The 11,565-nt window shown below is 33.2% G+C and overlaps 2 protein-coding genes across 2 annotated transcripts; one reads left to right on the top strand and one right to left on the bottom strand.

Moving 5' to 3' along the window:
- The first annotated feature begins 3,303 nt into the window (after positions 1-3,303).
- Positions 3,304-6,238, top strand: LOC124939963 (multiple organellar RNA editing factor 2, chloroplastic-like). Its single transcript, XM_047480431.1, has 4 exons — positions 3,304-3,792; positions 3,877-3,974; positions 4,056-4,121; positions 5,927-6,238. The coding sequence occupies exons 1-4, from the start codon at positions 3,353-3,355 to the stop codon at positions 6,067-6,069; spliced, it is 747 nt and encodes a 248-aa protein (XP_047336387.1). The 5' UTR covers positions 3,304-3,352; the 3' UTR covers positions 6,070-6,238.
- Positions 6,239-7,271: 1,033 nt separating this feature from the next.
- LOC124940458 (heterogeneous nuclear ribonucleoprotein 1-like) lies at positions 7,272-10,472 on the bottom strand. The gene is made up of 2 exons (XM_047480979.1): positions 10,042-10,472; positions 7,272-8,419 (listed from the first exon to the last, which is right to left on the bottom strand). The coding sequence occupies exons 1-2, from the start codon at positions 10,261-10,263 to the stop codon at positions 7,604-7,606; spliced, it is 1,038 nt and encodes a 345-aa protein (XP_047336935.1). The 5' UTR covers positions 10,264-10,472; the 3' UTR covers positions 7,272-7,603.
- Between the last annotated feature and the right edge of the window lie 1,093 nt (positions 10,473-11,565).

Genomic DNA, 11,565 nt, shown 5'->3' with positions numbered 1-11,565 from the left:
AATTAATAATATGCGAGGTTAGAGATATGATGGTGCTAGCAATATAAGTGGTATTTTTAATAGTTTGCAAACTTTATTTATTAAAGATTACCTTTATGCGTATGATGTGCATTGCTTTGTTCATCGACTACAACTAGCATTAGTTGTCGCGGCTGAACAGGAGATCTCTATATGTCTTTTTTTTCGAATCTAATGACTATTATCAATATTATTACATCTTTTTCAAAACGTAATATTGGGTTACAGTCAGTCAGCTCAAACTAATGAAATTACTCATTCTATTGTTGATGGTGAACGTGAAATTGGACGAGGAATTAATTTCATACTTTGTTTCGTTGTGCTTAAACTATTCATATTCTGTAATATATCATGGAATATTTAAAATACATAATATTATATATATTAGTTTTTGTAAAAATATTTTAGCCCGAGTATTTTTAAAATTCTAGCTCCGCCGTTGCTTATAATTCAATTCATAATATTTTTTTAGCGAATTAAGATTGCAAGATGAATAATGCTCCACTTCATCAAAGTTTATGGAGATATGACATTTTCTTTTATGAATCTCCAATTAATTGAAAAAACTATATATGCAAAACGAAATGTAATATTTCAAGGTTAAAGAAGTTTTATCCTAAATATTTTTAAATGAATTGCAGAATAATTAAAATACATACATTTTTTATATATATTAAATAATTGATTAAAAAAAGAAGTAAATAAATGAAATCAAACAAGACTGGTCCATATCACAAAAGGGAAATTTGATGAAATAACCCTCATAAGAGGGTTATTACCATATTTAACATAGCCTTACTAATTTTTTCATATATAACCTTTTGTCAGGGCAAAATGTCTCTTTTGCCCTTTAATTTAAAAAAAAAAATTCATTTTCTTTTCCTTTTTTTCCCTTCTCCCCCGTTTTTCCTCCCTCTCTCTCCCTCTATTCAACTCTCCCTACACCGAAGATGACCGATCAGCCATCCTCTCCCCTAAACCCCGAAACATCGACGACGATTCAAACCCTTCCTCTCCCCCGAACACCGACGAGCCCTCGACGACAAATAAGAGTCCCCGACGAGAAGCAGAACTCCAGAACGACGAAGGTGAGTTTATCTTCTATGTTTTTCTCGTTTTCTATTCGAGTTTTCCCTTTTTGTATCGTTTATATTCCATGCATGCTGAAATGGAAGAATGATTAGTGTTTATTGTTTAGGTTTAGGTTTAGGTTTAGGTTTATTGGCTGACTGAATCGTTTTGGGTTTAAAATGCATCTGTCGAAGGCTGTTGCAGGTTGTCGCAGACGAATGCACATATGTCGCAGACGAATGCGCATCTGTCGCAGACGAATGCGCATCTGTCGCAGACGAATGCGCATCTGTCGCAGACGAATGCGCATCTGTCGCAGACGAATGCGCATTCGCCTGCGACAGATGGATTTTTTGCCAATGCATTTTTCGCCTGCGACCTTTTAGTTACTTGATTATTTGTACAAACAATGTTAGTTTGCTTTCTGACATTGTGATTTACTTATCAGATATCTCAGCACAAGTGGGAATGACCCTTTATGCAGTATGTTGATATTGAAGGTCTTGGGTTGGATGACTACTATGCGTTAAGGTACTTTTTTCTTTTCTGGTTTACATTTCTATTGATTTTAATGTTGGAAAGTGTGTATAGGTTATGGACAGACTTATGTACTTCAGTACTATAAAGAATCAAATGGAGGTAAAGATGGAACTGGTTATAAGAATGTCCGTGACATTTTTGCTGATATGAGGCTAGTATTCGACAATGCAATGCAGTATAACGATTAAAAGAGCGATGTTCATTTGATGGCGAAGACTTTGTCAGAAAAACAAAGATATTTTTACAATTGTTTAGAACATTCAAATTAAGTGTCTTACAATAAATGATACATGGTGATAATTTAAATAATGATGAGAATGATTAAATCTTAGTACCCAGCTTCAATTGATTGTTTTCAAATAACACTCATTTTATGTACAAAACATCAATAATATAAATATTTTGATTAATGATTATTAGATTGGACAGTAAATTATTAATTATCAATATCATGACATGTCTGATTGATTTAAATGAAACTTAATTTCTCAACACATATATCAACAATTAAACATCATTTATAGTAATTTGATTTCAATATAAATGATTATGACAAAAAAAAAACTGCAACAACAAACACCATCACTGAGTGATGAAAATAAAACCCTTCTAATTCACAAACATATCAATCAATCAAAATATCATTCTTTGTATTCAGATTTAGAATTGTTCCTCTTTTACTTAGCATTTAAATCAAACTCAACCCCTCCATCACGCCAATCGTTTTGCCCATTATAAGTCTCCTCGTCGTTCAGAAAATACTCTGAAGGTTCTCTCTGATCATCCATTTGTGCATTCACCTCTCCACACCCATTGTTATTATTACCCATTTCATTCGGACTTCATCCTCAACGCCCCTTCTGTGTGCCTCAAAAACATTCAAACGTACAGGCTAGTGAAGTTATGCCCATTCATTGATTATAGACATCAAAATAACACATGCATAGACTAGTAAGCAAAACATAAAATGGAGATTGAGAGATACATATTGCAAACGTCGCAGACAAATGCGCATCTGTCGCAGACGAATGCGCATCTGTCGCAGACGAATGCGCATTCGTCTGCGACAACCTGCAACAGCCTTCGACAGATGCATTTTAAACCCAAAACGATTCAGTCAGCCAATAAACCTAAACCTAAACCTAAACAATAAACACTAATCATTCTTCCATTTCAGCATGCATGAAATATAAACGATACAAAAGGGTAAACTCGGATAGAAAACGGGAAAAACATGGATGATAAACTCACCTTCGTCGTTCTGGAGTTCTGCTTCTCGTCGGGGACTCTTATTTGTCGTTGAGGGCTCGTCGGGGTTCGGGGGAGAAGAAGGGTTTGAATTGTCGTCGATGTTTCGGGGTTCGGGGGAGAGGATGGCTGATCGGTCATCTTCGGTGTAGGGAGAGTTGAACAGAGGGAGAGAGAGGGAGGGAAAACGGGGAGAAGGGAAAAGAAGGAAAAGAAAATGATTTTTTTTTTTTAAATTAAAGGGCAAAAGTTTTGCCCTGACAAAAGGTTATATATGAAAAAATTAGTAAGGTTATCTTAAATATGGTAATAACCCTCTTATGAGGGTTATTTCATCAAATTTTCCACACAAAACCCTACTCCTTTACTACGATTAATTCCATATTTTCATTTTGTGGTATAATATAAAGAAAACCCTACCCTTTACGAAAGATTAATTGCATATATTTTGTGGTTGTTTCTCTCTCCAATAGCCATGGCGGCAACGACAGTAGCGGCGGCGTTTTCCCGTTCCATGTTGTTCGAAAGATCCACTCGTTCACTATCATTTGTTCTCTTCTCTAAGCGTTTCCTATCCTCCACCTCTACCATCGCTCGAGCTCCTCCTCTTCCGGGTTTCCTCCGACCGGCTAGATCAACCACTTCGCTTTCCCACTCCTTGCGAGTTGTATCTCCCGGCGCTAGCAGGTTAAATGTTGTCAGGTGCAGGGTTAACCGGTCTGGTGGCTCCACATATTCGCCACTCAATTCCAGTTCCAACTTCAGCGACCGTCCTCCCACCGAAATGGCTCCTCTCTTCCCAGGATGTGACTATGAGCACTGGCTCATTGTTATGGAAAATCCCGGCGGTGAAGGTGCCACAAAGCAACAGATGATCGATGCCTACATCCAAACATTAGCCAAGGTGGTTGGAAGGTAGTCACAAGCACTATTACTTTGTGATTGTATTCTATATGTGTGTATATTATATGTTGTTTTGTGTCTTGGATGTTAAACCAGTGAAGAAGAAGCAAAGAACAAGATTTACAATGTATCTTGCGAGAGATATTTTGGGTTTGGATGTGAAATTGATGAGGAGACTTCCAATAAGCTTGAAGGTTAGCAAATTTCTGAATCAAAGTGGGAATAGATGTATGTTTTGTATAGGTCAAATGAAACCCTTTTTTCCTTGATCGTAGGTTTGCCGGGTGTACTCTTTGTCCTTCCCGATTCTTATGTGGATGCTGAAAATAAGGATTATGGTGGTAAGTTTTTGTAGATTTATACCTGCTTTTGTAGATTATGGTCTAGGGTTATCATTAGTCATGATTAATGAATGTTCTTCAGTGTTGCATACTCTTTTAGGCTAGAATATGGGTAAGTGTATGGTGATTTAGTACAGAAATACTTGATGTCTTCCTCAAAATAATGTGTGCTATGCTTGTCGGTATAGATTCTCTCATCAAATAAAATCAAATCATCCCAAAACTAACCTTAATGCAATGATGTTATTTTGACAACGAATTTGATTTTCTTATGAAGCTAGTAGTTCAATTACACTAGCTATTTAACATGTTTTTACGTTTAGTATTCTCTAAATATTATTCATTATTTTCCCATTTCACTCAATTTAAATATTTTTCAATCTCAAAATCTGATGTTCAAAAACTCACTTTTCACCAAATCTATAAACAAATCGCCTCAGAGTAGTATTTGGTAGTAATGTTGCAGTAACTAGCTATCCTTGCCAGGGAAGTAGGATCTGTATCAATCTCAATTCATTTGTGTGCCTTTGAGTTGAATCCTCGCTTCTTTTTTGAGTTCTTCTGTTTGATGTATCTCTTGAGTTGTTCTGTTTTGGTTGTAACTTATGACCATTCTGGTCATAACTTGTAATGCTCTTATTTTTGTTGGGTTTTCATCATAATTTTGTGACCTTTGCAAATGTATGGTCAATGAAATAGTTTTATCCTATAAAAAAAATCTCCATCCTTCCCATTATTTCTATTTGGCTTCACATAGCAGACACTAAAATTGTAAATTATTTTTTCTTCTTCTGTACATACATTGGGCTAAGAGTCAAGTTGGTAATTTTTCTTACATCCCCCCTTCGGTAGCCCAGGTATCCCTTAACTTCAATCGAAGAAAGGAAAAATTTGGCAAGTCCACTGCGTAGACATTTATAAACTGCTCTACCATAATTTTTAGCGGATAGCCCCAATTTAGTGTTTGATCTGAATAGATAAGTGACCATTTTAGACTATTGCAGATCATCAGTAGACATGAGATTATTCCAATTAAGTGTTTGATCTGAATAGATAAGTGACCTTTTTAGTTTATTGCAGATCATCATTGGACATGAAACTGATTGTTGTCATTTTTTTGTATTATCTTCTGTATAGAATTTTACCATTAACAGGTTTCATAATAGTGACTAAGTAACAATAAAGAAACTCAATTTGCATCAAAATATGTTCAAATTACTTCTCATAGTCATTTTTATCGAATTCCATTAATATATTGATATACTTTCTAGAAAGGAAAAACAATTTAGCTACGATTATTATGATTTAATATTCTCAACTAAGTCTTAACCAAGAACTTACAGGAGCTTGTTTGATAAAAAAAAATAGGTTATTTGGGATTTTCTTTAAGATGAATTGCCATAATGTCCTATTTTATCCTAAGGTTATTTTGGTATTTTTATTGATAAATGAAGTGATTTGATGGTTAGAATAACGGTTATGTGATAGAAACTGTTTTTCTAAAAAATCAAAAGAGCTCCAGTAGGAACTAATTTGAGCCAGTTTTTATAATTACAATAAGCTTTTTTTTTTTATGGAGTTCATAAAGCAAAACAGACCAGTCCCAAATACTTAAAAACATAACAAATATAGTTTAGATGAGCTAGCTGAATCCATCCTCTCATCTGTCTAAGATTTCTCTAGTTTTCGTATCTAGAAAGGCTTCGGGCATTCCTCAATCTTTCTATAAAACACTTCAAATCGATTGTACGAAGTTGTTTGAATTATTACCAAACATTTAGAACAATTATTTTGTGAAATTGCAGCTGAGTTGTTAGTGAATGGAGAGATTGTTCAAAGGTCACCTGAGAGGCAGAGAAGGGTTGAACCAGTGCCGCAAAGAGCTCAGGACCGACCCAGGTACAATGATAGAACTCGGTATGTGAGACGTAGGGAAAATACTAGGTGAAATGATATTTTGTTAAGACGATGAAACTTTTTATTATTGTGTTTTCTATGCACGGTTGTAGCTATATATGGCACTTACTTATGTTATGTGTCCTGCCTGGTTGAGAGACTATTGTTACAATCAAACCTTGCACATTGTGGGTGCTTTATAATATTTTATCAATGTGGAATGGCTTTTAATCAAGTAAATTTTGACTCCAATTATAATTTTGATTTGATTAGATAATGATTATTAATTTAAAAAAAAAAATTGGGATCCTTATCAGATTATTATTAATCAGAATTCAGATTGCACTATAATGTCTTTTTTCTTTCACTTGATATTCAAAATTTTCTTCAGCATAGTCTAAACAATATTCTATTTATTTTTGTTTTATTTGTTGTATATAATTATTTGTTAAGATTAAAATCATATATTAGTCTATCATTTTAGATTATACAAATACTAGATATTTTAGAAAAATGGTAAGAAAAGAGTAATTTAAGTTTTGTTTTCAAATATGATTTTAACTAGATTCAAGATTTTTTTTTTAAGTTCAAATTCAGTTAGTTGGCTTTCCAAACAAAACCAATTATATAACATTTGTAATTGTTTCTGATTCCAATTTTCATATTTTCTTACCCAAAGTTTCCCCTTCTCTTTTTGAAAGTCATGATTATAATTTTATAAAATAATATTAATAACATTAATAAAAATTTTAAAACGTATAAATAAAATATATTTATTTATATTAATTTGATTATAATTAAGAAAAGTAAATGTAATTGTTTTAGATTTTATACCTTTTAACTTATTGATTTATTTTAATACTTCGTTTATAATTTATTTTTCATGTTTAATAAAAAAATGTGTTTGATATGATTTTTTTGTTTGAGAACGCTGAATTCCAGAATACAATCAATTATCGCGGGTTAAGCATCTAGCTTACAAACACACTTAACCAAAAGAATATTCACCTCTTATTGTCTCTAAATTAAAAGAAAAGATGTGTTAATTAGTTTCAAAAGTATCAAACAAATTAAAATATATTATTTGATTAAAAAACGTATTAAATAAGTTTGAATATGTATTAAAAAAATTGAATACGTGTTAATTGGTCGAAAACAAAGCAAACCCCAAGTTGCAAAAGTAAACACTAGCTCCATCATCAACACCAAATTGATAAAACTCCCATTTAGGATTTGAAAGCAATTGCCATAATGTCATAAAGGCTTGTGAAATCCATAAGAAAAGAAGAGTTAGCAGACATGCCTCTAGATTGAATACCAATATAGAATAGAGTTAAAACAATTGGGAGAATAGAAGCACGTGAAACATAACCACAAACTTAAAAGACACAAACATAAATACAAGAGATACTAAACATACTGCAGTAGCAACAAAGAGAAATTAATATGTCAAACTAAATCAACTTCTAGATTTGCAATGAAAATGGCTTAGAAGTTAGAATTAGTTGCCATTTTTTTGCCTGGTCTTCCTTCTTTTCGGGCAAAGTAAAGGCAATCTAGAAGTTAGAACAAATCCAATTATCCAATCAAGAGTCTGATGATCTCATTGCAGGACTCCCATGCTGCCCTCTAGCTCTACTGCTCGTGACAACATTCCTTTTTGGCCCGTTTCCTGTTCGAGTGCTCATATAGCTATCGGGTCCAACATAGTTACCATACATAGTTGGAACAATTAACCCAGAAACCGCCCCACCAATATATCCATGAGGATACTGGTTGATCCATGGGTTGCTCATTGGTCCAGATGGTCCACCAAGATAACTGCTGCTAGGGCCTGCAACATAACTGCCACTGTAACCGCCACTGTACCCTCCATATCCTATATTAGGCATAGGATATGCATATGTTGGCATTCCAAAGTTAGGATACGATACAAATGGACCATTTGATGTTGGAACCTGCATCAATCTATTTCCACCAATCGATTGACCATCGAATGTGGTTGGAGGATAAGAACTGGGTCCATAGCCACCTACTATTTGGCTAACTACTGCACCACCTGGGCTTACTTCTTTGGGAAGAGCTGGCTTTACCTCAACCATTTTGTTGTTCAGTTCGTGGAAGGACTTGTGGAGAACCCTTTCCACCATGCTCTCTGAATCAAACGTGATGAACCCAAAACCACGAGGACGCTTAGTGTTTGGATCGTACATGATAACTACATCTGTTACTTTTCCATACGTTTCGAAATATTGACGAAACTCTTCTTCTGTCAGAGCGGTAGGCAAACCACCAACAAATATCTTTTTTGTTCTGTAATTTCCTGCCCCTCCCACATTGCTTCTTACAGGATTTTGACTGGTTCGCTGTTCTTCTCTCGATAAAGCTCTTTTAGCCTCCACCTGTAGAGCAGATATAACAACACACACATAAAGAATCTACTAAATTGTATCATATTTCACTAAAATAACATCTCAGTGTTCAAATTTGAACTTAAGCTCAAAGAAACTTAGGGTTTCATGTTAACGCAGCAGCCTGTTGCAAGAGAAAGATCTTTATCAATCACAACAACAGGTAATTCAAAAACTGAATTAGAACTTTGCTTGTCAAGATGCCAAACAGGCGGGGTTGGTGTAAATCTATGATTTTTTAACAAGATTGAAAATGAACATAGATTGATGAAGTTTTTATGTTGGCTACAAAAAGCATTATTATTGAAGAAGATTTAGTGTTTGTATACAATGCTTCCAAGGGAGGAAAAAATTTGGAGCTTATGCCTTATCAAGAAGTTTGATAAAAGAAATGAGAAAAATCATGCCTTCATTGAAGAATTTCGGGCAGCAGCTTCATTAGCAGGACCTTGAGGAATTGGAGCTTCTAGGATGTATAAGCTCGAATTCCTGCCCAAAGCTGCTGGTCCCAGGAGGCACCAGTTTCAAATTTGAGGCAATAGAAACTTATCAAATTTCAAGGTGGGTCCAATGGAAGGAAAATTCTAAAAGGGTTCATGACAATGTTTGTAATCCTGAGACCAAAAAAACAAATGTGAGTGAGAAGAGGTGAACACACTCAGCTGGATATTAATCTGCCCCATTTTGGTGAGAAGGTGTCCCTGAATATCCTCATTTTTCAATGAACCATGCTTAGGACAATCTAGAATTTTTGGGACCAATGGATTGATTGTGCAGTTCCACAAGGATTGACCAAGAATGGAAGATCATCACTCTTATCCTATGGTGGACTTGGAGGTAACTCAACATACGACTTTTGATGGAAAACAGTTTCAGAATGTAAAGGATAAAGGGTTTTAACCTCCACTCTTTCTCCACAATTACAAAAGGAGGGGTCTGCGCAAGATGGGATTTCTTTGATGTTGATTTGGATCTAACTTTTATAGTTTCTTGAACTTCACATTTTCTTTCTTTTACACTGTCTTGCGTTGCTTGTAAGGTGTCGTTCCTTTATGATATAAAAGTCTTAACATTTTATCTAAAGAAAGGAATAGGAGAGTAAATATGATTCGATTTAAGATAAGAAAGAATCTAGAAGACAAAAGATCAAATTAATATAATTAATCTTGATCTCATTAGGAAACATATGAGGGTTAATTAGTTTTGAGATGAGAAGTTCTGATTTTGAAGATGATTTCATTGATTTATGGGATTCAGGTTAATTAATGTTTTTCTCTTTTTAGGTAGTTTGGAACAAATAGTTTCCTAATTCATTTCTTTGTTTCAATTGTTTCTTAAAGACCTTCATCCTGGACAACTTCTCCACAATTATTCAATTTCAAAATCAATGAACATAAACATCTAAGAACTAATATTTACCCCCTATAGAGCTTGATTTTGAAAACCAACAACAGCCCATGGTAACAGATCAGAAAACCAACAGTTGAAGCAAAAATGAAAACTTTTGTCTCAAGAAATGCAGGTATGAATTGAAATGGAAAAGTGAAACAAGAATGCAAAGAAATGGGTAAAGATGAGATGGATGTAAAAAAAAGAATAGTGAGTGAACTTACGGTTCTTCCATTAATAGAATGTTTTTCCTGAATTGCAGCATCGAGATTGGAAGGATCATCAAATACAACAAAACCAAAACCTCTGGGTCGTTTGGTGATTTGATCTCTCATGATCACAGCCTCTCTGACTTGACCATACTTCTCAAAGTGTTCTTTGAGCTTATCTTCAGTAGTATCCCATGCTATACCACCCACAAACAACTTTCCCTCATCCGAGTCCATTTCCTTCTTCTCAATGCAGAGAAACTTCAAAACCCTATGAAACTGTAAGATTGGCTCTGTTTTACTATCTTAAAAATTGGAATGCGGGTATAGAGAGAGAGAGAGAGAGAGAGAGAGAGGGTCGTTTTAGGGTTTCTGGGTGTTCTTCCTCGCCGTCGCCGTCGACTGATCGAGGAGAAGAGAAGAGAAGGGATTGGATAAAAATATCTTGGTCTCGAGTTGAGGGGGCCGTTCGAAAGAAACGCGTAACGCTATGTACGACGTCGTACGATGTGTATTTAATTTTTATTTATTTTTTATTATTTATACAACGACGGCGTAACGGTCATCAGTCAGTCTCACCGAGAAAACCTTAACTTCCACAGTCTCACTCACTAAAAGTCAACGGAATGTTGTGTACCCCATTATCATTATTATTATTATTTAAACCTTTATTCTCTCAACTAACCTAACTAAAGTTTTATATTTTAAAATAATTCAAACAAAATTAAATATTACTTCGCTCTCATCTTATTTATTATATCACTTGAATTATTAAACAAAATATTAAAATATTATTTATTTTAAAATTATTATTTTTTATTTTATATATATATATCAATACTTTTAAGTTTTTTTATCAAAAATAATTATCATATCCTCAAAATTATAATTAATTATTATTTTTTTTGTCCCTTTAGATTTTCCAAATAATCTAAAAGAGAAAAAAAATAATGATTGTTGATAATTTTGAAGTGATTATTAATTTTGGTAAAAAAACTTAAAATTTGTTTGATGCTTAGTTATTGGGATAAATTTTAGTTTTTATTTAAAATCTAAACATCATATCAATCATTTAATCAATAATTTTATCAATTTATCAAAACTATCTTCTAATCGTATATTTTCCTTCTAAGCCATAATTCTCTTACCTAAATCATATCCTCTAAACTTAAAAACTAAATTAGTCTTCAAAATTTAAAAACCTATTTTTTTCTAATTTTTGTCCAACAAGGTTTTGTGAAAATATTCAAATAAAACTAAAAAAAACTATTTCCTCAAATTAGTTTGATGTAAGATTATTGGGATAAAACCTACATCTTATCCTTTATTTAAATATTTTATTTTATATATAAATACTAACATCTAATCAACAATTTTATCTATATAAATACTAAAATTATCCTCTATTTAAATATTTTATTTTATATAAATAAAATTTTACTTTAATATATATATTTATAATATTTATTTTATTACATTTTAAAAATTATTAATATAAATTAAATTATAAAATTATTTCATTTTAAATATTTTTATTAA

The sequence above is a fragment of the Impatiens glandulifera genome, chromosome 5 (assembly GCF_907164915.1).
Source record: "Impatiens glandulifera chromosome 5, dImpGla2.1, whole genome shotgun sequence".
Taxonomy (NCBI): Eukaryota; Viridiplantae; Streptophyta; class Magnoliopsida; order Ericales; family Balsaminaceae; genus Impatiens; species Impatiens glandulifera.
The sequence above is the reverse complement of the archived record's forward strand: the minus strand, read 5'-3'. Positions and strand labels throughout refer to the sequence as shown.